Source organism: Populus euphratica, unplaced genomic scaffold, assembly GCF_000495115.2.
Source record: "Populus euphratica unplaced genomic scaffold, PopEup_1.0 scaffold2.1, whole genome shotgun sequence".
NCBI lineage: Eukaryota > Viridiplantae > Streptophyta > Magnoliopsida > Malpighiales > Salicaceae > Populus > Populus euphratica.
The window spans coordinates 6,328,535-6,341,632 of NW_011499846.1; the positions used below are offsets into that span (position 1 = coordinate 6,328,535).

The following is a 13,098-nucleotide window of genomic DNA, read 5'->3' on the forward strand; positions in this document are numbered from 1 at the left end:
ATCCTACTGTTAAATAATTATTAGTTTGGTAAAAATAAATATCAAATGTAATTTAGAAAAACAAAAGAGTGAAATATCCCATGTCATGCATGCGTGGAATAGTTGGGTTTTATTTTAAGTTTTAAAGTGAAAAATGTCATCTTTTAATTATTAATTGTTTTTTGAATTGGTAATAGAAAAGAAAAAAATATATATAGGGACAAAAAAAATACAGGTACAAAGAATTACACAATCCTCTCCCAACTAGATTAGTTAAACTACTGCATCACTTGCATATTTTGTCTCGCTAGATTTATTTTGTTCCAAAAAAAAAAAAGGGAAACATGGAGAATTTCCCAAACCTAGGGCAATTTAATCACTTTATTGAAGTTTCAAGTTTCAAACTGCTAAATAATCGCACGGAAAGCCATGAAAGAAGGAGAGAGCACGCAAATGTTAGCAGGTGATCATGTATTTTCCAAACTTTTCTTCGCCCCGGTGGTTTGGATCTGCAGCCATATATGTATATATATATTAACTATTTTATGCTTTATTAGATAATTAATAATACTTAAATAATAAATACCTATATAAATACGATGAATAAGTTATATATATCTAAATTTTTTACCTATTAAATATTGAATAAAATATAAATATAAAAAAACTCAGGCCGTGAATTCTAGTATCATAAAAAAAAAAAAAAACTTGGAATCGTACAAGGAGGACCCGTTGATTGTTATTGATTTGTTCATGTGCTCTCTTACAAAGAAAAAAAAAATCCCTTCCTATGAACTGTAATGCTAGAAGTTCACTGCGCCGAGACTGCACCCCTCAGGAGTCACTGGCCCTCTCGCTTTCCATTCACGTGCCAGTTTTATGTCCGACGCTGACATATCTAATTAAGCAAATCTGAGACACTTTGCCCTACCATCACCAACCTTCCTTGCATATCGTAATTATACTTCCCTTCTTGCAATTGCATTCCCGTAGATATGCCCTCTGCCCCTCTAGTTCCCTTCATATTATCCCATTCTCTACTCTCTACGAGTAGTGGTGACTCATCACCTGCCTCTCCCCCACCGCCGTAGCCAGGAAGAACATTGTCGAACCTCTCGGTCTCTCCTTTGTCTCGTTTTTTTTCCTGTATCTTTACCGCAATGGATACTTTCTAATCTATTTCTGTAGCCAAAAAGAAAGTTTCATTTTCTTTCCTGAAAGAAATTTGTTTGATGTAACCTGAGCGAGTGATTATAAGTGCTTAGGTATAAATCTGTCATATCTATATAGGAATATATATATATTATATGAATTACTTAATTAATGTATTTATGAACTAATGAAATAGATTTAGATTTTAAAAAAGATTTGGTCATAACATGTCGAAATAATTATTTAAAATAATTATAATTTTTAATTTGATTATTAAATTAAATTTAAATTTTTATAGGAATTTCTAGATACTGTTTACAACTATCCGAGATAAGAGTGATAAATATGCGGCTTTATTTTATTCTAATTTTTGCTTATTCTTGATCAGCAGTAAGTATCCATTAACAACCGGGCATGTGGCAGGGCCTCTCCTTCCCTACTGAACACAAAAGTCTCTCCTTTTCTCTCTCACTAGCTCTTCTATCTCGGATTCCTATTTCTTTGTTCTCTTAATCTCAATTTCTTACATAAACGCTCCTTTATATTAATTTCCTCCCACTGTCTTTCTCAACACAACTAGATTCCATACATGGAGGGGCTCATTATCTCTCCATCTTCATCTTCTTCGCTAGTCTCTTTATCCCACGAAACCCCACCAACTCTCCAACAAAGGCTTCAATTTATAGTCCAAAGCCAACCAGATCGGTGGTCTTATGCCATATTTTGGCAGGCATCGCAGGATGATAGTGGCCAAATCTTCCTAGCCTGGGGTGATGGCCATTTTCAAGGCTCCAAAGACACTTCCCCAAAACTAAGCACCACTAACAACAGCCGCATGTCGACATCAAACTCCGAGAGGAAAAGGGTCATGAAGGGAATCCATTCCCTGCTCGATGAATGTCATGATCTTGATATGTCTTTGATGGATGGCACTGATTCCACCGACATCGAGTGGTTCTATGTCATGTCTCTTACTCGATCTTTCTCACCTGGAGATGGAATCCTCGGCAAGGCATATACCACCGGCTCTTTGATTTGGTTAACTGGTGGCCATGAACTTCAGTTCTACAACTGTGAAAGAGTCAAAGAAGCACAAATGCATGGCATTGAGACCCTGATTTGCATACCTACATCCTGTGGGGTTCTTGAATTGGGATCCTCTTGTGTGATCAGAGAAAACTGGGGTATTGTTCAACAAGTCAGGTCTCTTTTTGTGTCAGATCTTAACCCGTGTTTGGTGCCTAAAGGTCCTAATAACCCCTGTCAAGAACCAATCCAGTTTCTTGACCGGAACATTTCTTTAGCGGAGGGAGCCATAATAGCTGGTCTTCAAGAAGATGATAATACGATTGAACATGGAGAGAAAAGAACACAAGAAAGAGCAGAAACAAAGAAAGATAACGTTAATAAACTAGGCCAATCGTACGTGGACTCGGAACATTCAGACTCGGACTTTCATTTTGTTGCTGTGAATATAGAGAAAAGAATTCCAAAGAAAAGAGGGAGAAAGCCTGGGCTGGGCAGAGGCGCCCCATTGAACCATGTAGAGGCTGAGAGGCAGCGGAGAGAGAAGCTGAACCACCGGTTCTACGCGCTGCGAGCTGTGGTCCCAAACGTGTCAAGAATGGACAAAGCATCATTGTTATCTGATGCTGTATCCTACATAAATGAGATGAAGGCCAAGGTTGATAAATTGGAGTCACAGCTACAAAGGGAGTCCAAGAAAGTGAAAATGGAAGTTGCTGACACTATGGACAATCAAAGCACCACCACTTCTGTGGACCAAGCTGCCTGCAGGCCTAATAGTAATTCTGGTGGTGCTGGGCTTGCACTTGAAGTTGAGGTCAAGTTTGTGGGTAATGATGCAATGATTAGGGTCCAATCCGATAATGTGAATTATCCAGCTTCTAGGTTAATGAGTGCACTGCGTGACCTGGAATTTCAGGTGCATCATGCAAGCATGTCCAGTGTTAACGAGCTTATGCTCCAAGATGTGGTCGTTAGGGTTCCTGATGGACTGAGAACGGAAGAGGAGCTCAAATCTGCACTTCTTGGAAGACTAGAACAGTAAGATCATGATCTTTGTTGTTATGATTCCTGTTACAAACATCATGTTCATAAGCGGTTTGTTTTTTCTTCTTCATTTTTCCAGTTTTCAGAGATTTCTACCTTCAAATTATGTAATTATGGAAATTAATGAAGCAACAGCTCCTTTTTTTCCCAACAGTGTTGAGATCAAGGAGCCTGTATGAGATTGAACCGAAACTTCACGTTGTATTGCTGTTCCCCGTGCTCATAGCACCTCATGCACATGACTGGAAAGGAAGCCGTACTTTCTTTGGAGTATGGATGAAGCTTTGAATAAGGCCATTATTCAGATCCTTCCAACTTTTTTCCCCCCTTTCTCCTCTGGGGCTAAAGGCTAGTTTTAAATTACTTGGTCTGAAATATCTACTTCTGCTGCTCATTTTGTGTACCACGTCAAAAACAATAGAGAAGGGCGTGTTTGGTTCCTGGGAATCTAGACCCCACCACACCCATTTGTGGAACACGTGCTTTTTTTCAATTAATCTCAGGCTATATTATAATAATATATATATAGAGGATGGCAACGTACGTATGACGACGAAGTGAAAACCAATAGAAACAAAAAGGCCGGTTGGCTGTTGCGACCGAAGTAAAGCAATGGTCCAGGTTAAAGCGGTGGGGGGAAAAGATAAAGTAAAGTTGTACGGGACGATGGTTTTTTTCAAAAAACAATCTTATAATGCGTTTGTAGATTGTTGTTGTGATTTTTTTTAAAGTATTTTTATTTATAAAAATATATTTATATTATTTTTTTAGTTTTTAAAATTTAAATATTACAATAATTTAAATATATCAAAAATATATTAATTTAAAATAAAAAATTCAAATTCTTCTAAAAATATTTTTGAAATGCAGTATCAAATGCTGTTAATTTTTTAAAAAATATTTTTATTTAAAGATATATTAAAATAATATTTTTTATTTTTAAAATGGTATTTTTTAATAAGTATATTGAACGAAAAAATAAATTAATTTTTAAAAAATATATATAATTGTGCCGCAAAAATCAACAGTACGAAATAAAGTATTAACAATGAGCTTAGACGGGTGCAAGTGTACCTTATGAGTGTCGTACTATAAACTTTAGAGGGGATAAGTATGAGGCGAGTGTTTCCATGACTTGAAGGTACTGGTAACTTCATCTTAAATGTGAGAAATAAAGGCATAAATAATGTAATTTTATTTACAATAAAATCATTATAAAGTTGCTTGTTACGAGAAAATAATATTAAATTTAATATTATCATTTTAAATTTATTTATAAAATAATTATAGAGTTGTTTGAAAAAATAATAATGGTTGTTTTTTAAAGTATTTTTAATTTATAAATATATTAAGATAATATTTTTTTATTTTTAAAAAAATATTTTGGAGAAATTAATTTGAAATAAAAAATAAAATATTTTTTTTAAAAAAAAAGTTTTCAATGAATGTAAATTACATATCGATTGCCCCTTGGAGCACCTGAGGAATTGGTGTCCTAAAGGAGTGAGTGCAGGCAGCAGGCTTGAACGAGTTGCAGAAAGAAGACAAAGGAAGTAAAGCAATCAAGAACATGGGATTGATTAGTTAAGGCCCACTCTGGTGATGTTCACTTTTTGTGGTGGAGGAGATGCCTCCACTTGACAAAAAAAAAAAAATCACTGTCACAACCGTAAATAAATGCAAAACGTAAATGATTTTCCCACGTGCGTCGTCATTGCCATTTATGTCAGAACCAACGCTGGTTGCCTCTCTCTTAGGATTTAACTAAACGCTGAATAACCACCTCCTTGAAGTCTTGAACCTTGACACTGAAGGGCTCGTTGGTACCTCTACAGTTTTGATTTTGTAAATAAAGTTTGTGTAAATAAAGTTTCTCTTTTCTGAGCTGACAGAGATTTGTTTAGATGGCTTCTAATCACGTCCATTGCCAATCAAGTTGTTTATTTAATTGGCTATTTGGTTTAACCCGTTTTTTAAATTAGTTTTTATATAAAAAATACAAGATTAATAAATGGGAGGATATCTGAAGAAACGGCAAATTCAAAGTGGGAAACAGTAACGGGGGCAGAAAAAAGGAGGCAAATAAATATCTTCAAAGAGAGACGAAGGTTTATCGGGATGATACGGACTTGGACGACTGGTTTGCAAATAGCTTCTGACAACATAACGTTGTAGGGCCAGCACGACACTAGCTACTTGGCAGTAAAAAATGAAATGGAATCACAAATCTCCAATGATGAAGTTCTGGATATGGACCCGCCACATACTACAGGCATTTTAGTGACCTCGCTCTGAAAACAACCACGACCATGGACCATGACATGTTGAATACGCAGCGGAAGTTTCCAAGTGCATGTTTTTTTAATATTTATTAGAAAAATGTATGTTTTTTGTGCAAATCTGAACTTTGAGATTGTGTTTAGGCCCTCGTTATAGTTGGAGGCCTAGTGGGCCTGGGTGTGATGGCCATCACCTTGAATTTAATCCCAATAACATGGTTAAATGTTTATGGGTTTAATTGGGCATCTTAAACCCAATAATTATCTGTTATTCATCAAATAACAAAAGCTTCCAAATTTAACAACGGTAACTTTTAACGAACAAGCACAAGCAAACCCGAATTCAGGCGGAGTCAATCACCCAGTGGTGCCCATCATTTGAGCAAACAAATTTACTGCTCTCCCCATGCCTCTATTGTCCGCTGCAGTAAAATAATCGTGTCCAAAAATTACCCCACCGGGTCTTAAGATGCGGTTGGCCCGATTAATATCAGCCCAGGCAGAGTTAAAATCATGACCTGCATCAATTTCAATCAAATCCCCAAACTCACCCCACTCACATAATATCTCCGGTGTTGACCCGCTCGAGAAGGGTATGGGCAAAACCGACCCTGTGGCATTGCTTAGAACTACATTCTGCATGAACTGATACAGCAACAGAACGTCACCGTTTACCATACTAACAAAACGAACCAGGTCACGGAACCCGAGCCACCCGCGAAAGTCGTCAGTGCAAAGAATGAGTGAGTCGAGCCCGAGTTTTCGAGTCAACTCGGCCATGTGGAAAGTACCCACCTCAATAATCACTTTAGGCTTCACTCCTTGGATAACGTGTTCAAAAACTTCACCGTATGAGCCCCATCCCTTGAGTCTTTTATCTCTGAGGAGGCCTCTAACGTGTGCAGGAGGGAAATTGTCATATGGCGACGTGGCGTTGTAAACTCGGTCTAGAATTGTTTCGTGGACAAGTTGGGGTGGAAGGGTTTGGCACAGTGAGTCTTGACCATGAAGTTGTCGAGTTGGTTTTTGAGGTCATCACCGTCGACCTTCAAGATTTCTGGGGATGGTAAAGGCCGCAGTGAAGAGCTGGAGCTTGGAGCTGATAAGTAACCTAGCGCGTAGGATAGCAGTAAAAGGGTAACCTAGAACGTTGGGGATTTCAAGAATCTAAATACGAATCTTGTTTTCTTCTTATTGTTGGTGTGGTGATGGTGGAGAGATGGTAATCGGTCTTCATTCATGTTTTTCTAAGGGAATGAAGTTTTTGCATGGAGATATTGGTGTTGTGGTTTGAGTCGGCTGCGTCTTGAGTGCACAGATGGAGATGGTGATGGAGATGATGAGTGTTGAAAAGGACCGGGAAAATGTGATGGGCTTCAACAGAAGTAGTAAAGTTTTGGGGTTTTGGAAGGGTCAAGGTCATCGTCCATCTTGATACCATGCATGGCCTTTTATATAGAAGTCAGTAGTTCAATTCCAGTCATAGAAGGAATAACTCTCTCCTTGAGATTTAGTTATCCAGAATTCAACGAGCTGCAAATGTCATGTTCTTTTCAAGGAGTAATACTTAAAAAAAAAAAAAGAATAAAAAAACTTAAGTTTTTATTAATCGCCTTGATAAGCATGTCCTCGAAGCTAGCCCTTCAAACTTTATTTTAAGTTCTGAGGTGATACACCAATCAAGTTTGAAAGGATCGCAGCAGTTGGCACATCATGGAATGATGAAATATATATTTCTTGGTAAAAGGATACTCGGTTTCTTGGTCAGCAATTTATCAAGCTTATGCAAAGCCGATCCGATATAGATTCTCACATATTCTTGTTTATTCAACCCAAAAATGTAATGTTTTGAGTACAAATATGAAAAGGAAGATGGCTTCAAGGTCACGATGAAGGTCCTTTTTCACGAGGCTTTGCCTTCTCCTAGCTAAGCTTCCTTATTTCCCGCTTTCAGGTTCGTTGGAAGGCCATTATCTCTGTTTCCTTCCCTCTCTTTCCCTAGATTCATTCTTCCATTCCCTTACTTCTTATCCTGTTCCATTTGTCTTTTTTATATCATTTAAACAATCTTATAGCTATAACTTCAGAATGGCTTCAATTATGACCACCGATGCTTTAAGGCAAGGAAAGCTGAATCAAATAATTCGATAGCCTATTTTACCAGCACGATCTGATTAATCGCAAGTCGAAGTTGGAACCCATAGCTGCTTTACTCATACAGACATAATAGCATGGTAGAGGCTTGCGGACTGTGATGTGTGATCTAAAGATACCTCTATTAACTCCAAAAGGCCCGGTTAATGATTCTGGAGGAAAATTGTGCCGACCAAAACTAACACAAAAAGGACGACTTCCTGAGACCAAAATTCTACAAATACCAAGCATCATCTTCAAGTTGTTACAAAAGCAGACATACAGCTAGAGAACACAAGCTACAACGTCCTCTGTCTCACACCTGGTTTGATTTTGATTCGCTGGCATACTAGGACCTTATGACTTACCTACCTAACTTTTCAACAGTAATGCGAAACATATAAAGTCAACTCTTTGCCCAACCTAACATAGATCAACAGAACAACACCAATTCTACAATAAGGGGTGCCTACTATCAACAACGAAAGGGATTAAACAGAGAGTCCCTCAAGAAGCCACATCATTTTGCATCCTCGGAACCATCAGCACCATTATGCCCAGCAGCAGGAGCCCCTAGGCCATCAGCACCGGTTGTGCCAGCCTCAGAGGCATCCTGTTTGCTTCCCCCACGTACATCATTTGTGCCAGCACTTGCAGAAGGGCCACTGCTTCCAAGAGCAGTCTCTGCGTGCATGGGATGCATGCCATTGTTAGCCCCTATAGGTCTAATTCCTATTTGCCCTTGCATGGCTTGTTGGTGTAACTGCTGAGGATCCTGCATTTGATGTCCAGGATTGAATTGTAATAGCATCTTTTGGGGAAAACCACCTGGCTGCTGAGCCATTGCTGCTGCCTGAGGATGTTGCATGTAATATGCCCCTTGTTGCATTGCAGGATGCGGGGCCATCTGAAAGTAATGGTATTAATGAGCATGTGCAGAGTACATGAATTGAAAAAAACCAGTCACAGTTATGACTACTATCCACCTGGGGAGGCATTGCTGGTGCCTGTGGTTGGGCATCGGCAATCGCAGCCAAATACATCAAATTCTTCTGCAGCTGAGCTTGATACCTAGTTCATTGAAATTTTATATGTACAACTTAGGAAAGTTGGCAATGAAATTACATAAATAAATAGGAACCAACATACATTTTTTTCCATATGATTTTTTTAAAAAAGAAGCATTCTAAAAAAGGGAAATAAAATTGAAGTTTTTGGTGATTTTAATATGAGCACAGCCTATCTTTGGCTGGTATATTCAGATCAACAGTTCAATCTAATGGTTCCCCTCCATTTCATCTGGACTGACAACTGCCTTTAAGCGCATATTTTATAACACCAGATCTGACCATCTTCAAGTGATGTTTATTCTTGCCAAGAACAATGAACCAGTAGCGGTACACCAATAAACAAGATCTCCGATAAAATGATACAAAAAATCTGTAGTGACAAGGTGATTGAGCTAAAGAGCAAAGATAACTTCATGCACTCTGGGGCAATGGCACCAGTAGTATGTGTCATGCACTATAACCATCCCCACTGTTATTAACAAATAAAAGATTATTTAAGGCATGACCTTGTAACGGCCAGAGTCTACAAGTTCAGTCTAATTTCCAACAGGACAAGATATACTGACCCAAAGTTAAGATTGGCAATCAAGAATACATTCTGAGATATGCCCAACACCAACTACCAAATGAATGTATTGGATTTGATTGTTAGGCAAATTTCAAAATGCCAGTGGGTGATTTGGAACCCAGGAGACTGACCCAGTCTTGTTTTGAACTGGTCCCAGAATAAGAAATTCTATGATTTTTCCCTAATTCTGACGGAGATTTTTTAATATTTGATGCAGTTTTTTTGTTAGAGAGAAGTTACCAAACTTAAATTTAAAACAACCTCACCATTCATGAAAATCTAGATTTTTTTTTTCTTTTTATTTCCTAAACAGCCACAAATACTGCTAATAGATCAGACCTCACATTATGCTTAAAATGCATGCTAATAACCCAGTAAATAAGAAAGCATAGAAAAGCACGGGTATAAACTTGCATGCATGAGAACAAGTTACTTACTGGGCACATTCAGCAAGTTTTCCAAGGTTTTGGTTGTCCAATATAGCCAAAATCAACTTTTTGTTTTCGTCAAGGTACTGCAGCGAGAATTAACAAGGACAAATTAACCATCACATAAGGAATATCAGCATACAATCCATTCTAGAGTTCTGACGGCATGAAGATGCAGCTACAAATGGAACAACATCAGATATTGTTCAACATGGCAAGTAAGAGGAATGTAAAACTTGAATAGGTGCAAGAGCCTATAAATAAAAACAGCAATTAGTACACCCTATAACCATGAATTTGAATTCGTGCATGGAATGGTAAATTCTCTACTAGACTCATGTATTGCTATATAATAGTACATTTGGTCATGTTTCACAACTAGGAGAACACATTTACTGGCAGCAAGAATGAATCTGCATATATGAATTTTGAGGATCACTTGAAGATAAAATGGGTTCAAGATACAAGCATGCAAATGATAAGTGCAGAAATTTGCAGCGATAGAAGGTTCTAAAAGATTGCTTTGACACGTGCAAATTTCAGTAAATTAATTCCAAAACGAGCTTGAATAGCTGAAACTTCTAAGATCTAATCTACAACTTTATAGTTTACAAACAATCCCCTTCTTTCCTCCTATTCTCAACTATCATGTGTGGTTGACACGGACAAACAAAAACTCACAAATAAACACCCTGAGACGAAATTATCTAGACTCCCTTCTTAGTTGGCATTAAGCTGCCATCTATACAAAATCAGTCACGATAGCCACAAAACTACATGACCATTAACCAACTAGTTTAAGCTTCATGGATTTTTGAAAAGCCTATTAGTGCCACAAGATAAAGAGAACGACAATGGAACCTTGATTATAGTGATGACAAGTTATATGAAAAGAAAGAATAAAAAAAGCCCATCTCCTGAATTGGAGAATATTTATGAGGTAATCAATTAGTTATTTATTGACTCACCTAACGATTACTCATTACTGGTGCCACTTATCAGCTTCGAATATTAGTCTAATAAAGAAATACAACCCCCAAAAGTCCAAATCCAATACAACACCGTCATCAAAGACCCCCAAATCTATCAGTCAAAAAAACAAAACCACCCAAATACCATAACACAGTATATGCATAGAATAAAGGAAGAAATACAAAATGATATTACCTTTTGGATCTGCTCAGTGGTGATGTTTGTTGGTGGAAATGGAGAAATGACAGGAATCATTTGAGGTGGCTGCTGCATCTTGTTTAATTTACTTTGCTTGCTCAAGCCCTAACCCTAATTCCCAGAAAAATCCCCAAATTGATAAACCCTGATTAAGGAGAGGCAACAAAAAATAGAGCTTTTTTATATATTTAAAAATATACGGAGAGAGAGGTGGGGTAGGGGAGCACCTGTGAGATGGCGAGAGAGTATATTTTGAAGAGAGGGGGAGGATCCACGAGGTTTCTGGACTTGAAGACAGAGCAAGCAGAAATAATAGTCTGCTTTATTTTTTACCAAACACGATATGCTAGATTTGGTCTGTTTTTAAAATAGTATTCGAAAAAACACATCTTTATATTTTTAGCCCTGATGTTTTTTTAAAAAATATATATATATTAAAAATAAATTTTTAATTTCAATACATTAAAACAATTATAAAACACTAAAAAAACTAATTTAATATTTTTTAAAACTAAAAATATTTAAAATAAAAAACATATACACTTCAGACGTACCCAAATTCATATCCTCTTCTATGGTCAAGAAATTAAAAAATTATCCATGAAGCAACTACTTAAAGATGGCTCCATATTGTGTTTTAAATGGGGTTGAGTAAAATTTTAATTTTTTTATTTATAATTAATTTTTTTATATTTTTAGATCATTTTGATGTACTAATATAAAATATTATTTTTTAAAAATAAAAAAAATGTTATACTAATATATATTTAATTAAAAAATATTTTAAAAAACAACTATTATCATACTTCTGAATATAATTAATTAAAGGGTAAATAGTTTGTCAATCCACTTGTTGTGGTAAGTGACGTAAATTAAGCAACTTAATTTCGTTCATTTTTCTAAAAACCTAATAATTTTGTTTTCTAAGTGATGTTGACAAGGTAATGTAAAATACAATGAAAATATCTTTTTTTGTTACCAAACTTTTATTTTACTTCTATCTTAAATCTTATTTTTCTTAATCTTAAATTCTTTAATAAAACACAATATTTTTTTCTAAGTTAAGAGTGATGTTTTATAGTATATTTTTTCTGGTATCAATCCAACTCAAGTAATTGAGTGATGTAAGAGGTTTTTAATGACTTACCTAAATCCTTGTTAATGAACTAAGATAATAATTTTTACAAATAATTTCTAAGTACATAAAAATTGAAGTTAGAAATCAAGAAATTAAATCTTAATCATTTTTGAAAGCTTGTTAACTAGTAGAGGCATCAATAAAAGAAAAATATGATCTATATGAATCACTCACGTGAAACTTTTTGTTTGTTATTTCATTTTTCTATACATCAATACCCGACAATATAATTTAAATAGGTTTAAATGTGATCTTAAAATTATAAAACAAAAATTCACAAACTATCAAACTAGTCCATTGAATTAATTTCTTAAATGAATCTTTTTAACTATGAAAGAGAAAATATAGAAAATAGGTGGACTAGTAGTTCTACTTCGAAAGATGATAACAAAAGGTATAACAGTCTTGTAATAATGAGCTATTGAAAATATTAAAACAAAGTGACTGGCGTGTGAAAAATATAAATTTGTTAAATCCTATATTGTTCCTATTTTGAAATTAAAAAACAATGAAAGAATCAAAGACATTTATCAAAAAAGAACTTTTTCTATGATAATAGTGAATCTTCCTTATTGGATTTCATTGATTAAAGTGTGGAAAATGGAAAGAAGATGGTTAAAATATCATAAGAGTGTCTATTAGTTAATCTATAAATAAAAACATAGCAATTTTTATATAAATTTTTAATCTAAAATTCACAAACTAATATAAAAATAAAGTGTAAATTCTTAACAAAAACATTTAAATAAAATAATAAACTTAAAGGGAAATTATCATAAAAAGGGGTGGAAGTCTCTTGTTAGTTAGTTAAATATCTCGACAAGATAAAACAATAAATCATTATGTAAAAAGTATTGATGGCCTATGACAAAAATTCCTTCTCCTTCTATAAATAGTGGCAAACGACCATTGGAGAAAAAGAAAGCTTCATTTCCTTTCCTTTTTTCTTCAAAATTGGACTTTGTTCTCTCTAAATGGCGGGTGAAGAGAGTGCGGGGAGTGATTATTAGTAGAAAAAAATAATCAAATGAAAATTTTTAAAAAGAAAACAAGTTATGGATTTGAAAGCTATAGATAAAGAAAGTTTAAATTAGTGGAGGAGAAGGAA

The 13,098-nt window shown here is 35.5% G+C and overlaps 2 protein-coding genes and 1 pseudogene across 4 annotated transcripts; 1 reads left to right on the top strand and 2 right to left on the bottom strand.

The window, feature by feature from the left end:
- The first annotated feature begins 1,544 nt into the window (after positions 1-1,544).
- Positions 1,545-3,714, top strand: LOC105135702 (transcription factor MYC2). 2 transcript variants are annotated; one of them, XM_011040722.1, is made up of 2 exons: positions 1,545-3,198; positions 3,284-3,714. In XM_011040722.1, exons 1-2 carry the CDS (start codon positions 1,721-1,723, stop codon positions 3,381-3,383), a joined length of 1,578 nt encoding a protein of 525 aa, XP_011039024.1. In that variant the 5' UTR covers positions 1,545-1,720; the 3' UTR covers positions 3,384-3,714. The 2 variants fall into 2 exon arrangements, with proteins under 2 accessions (XP_011039024.1, XP_011039030.1); XM_011040728.1 differs by having other exon boundaries at positions 3,359-3,714.
- Positions 3,715-5,840: 2,126 nt separating this feature from the next.
- Positions 5,841-6,906, bottom strand: LOC105138319 (uncharacterized; annotated as a pseudogene).
- A 910-nt stretch (positions 6,907-7,816) lies between these two features.
- GIF3 (GRF1-interacting factor 3) lies at positions 7,817-11,199 on the bottom strand. 2 transcript variants are annotated; one of them, XM_011040750.1, is made up of 5 exons: positions 11,080-11,199; positions 10,850-10,963; positions 9,692-9,768; positions 8,603-8,687; positions 7,817-8,523 (listed from the first exon to the last, which is right to left on the bottom strand). In XM_011040750.1, exons 2-5 carry the CDS (start codon positions 10,925-10,927, stop codon positions 8,137-8,139), a joined length of 627 nt encoding a protein of 208 aa, XP_011039052.1. In that variant the 5' UTR covers positions 10,928-10,963; positions 11,080-11,199; the 3' UTR covers positions 7,817-8,136. The 2 variants fall into 2 exon arrangements, with proteins under 2 accessions (XP_011039052.1, XP_011039043.1); XM_011040741.1 differs by having other exon boundaries at positions 10,850-11,199.
- Positions 11,200-13,098: the final 1,899 nt, after the last annotated feature.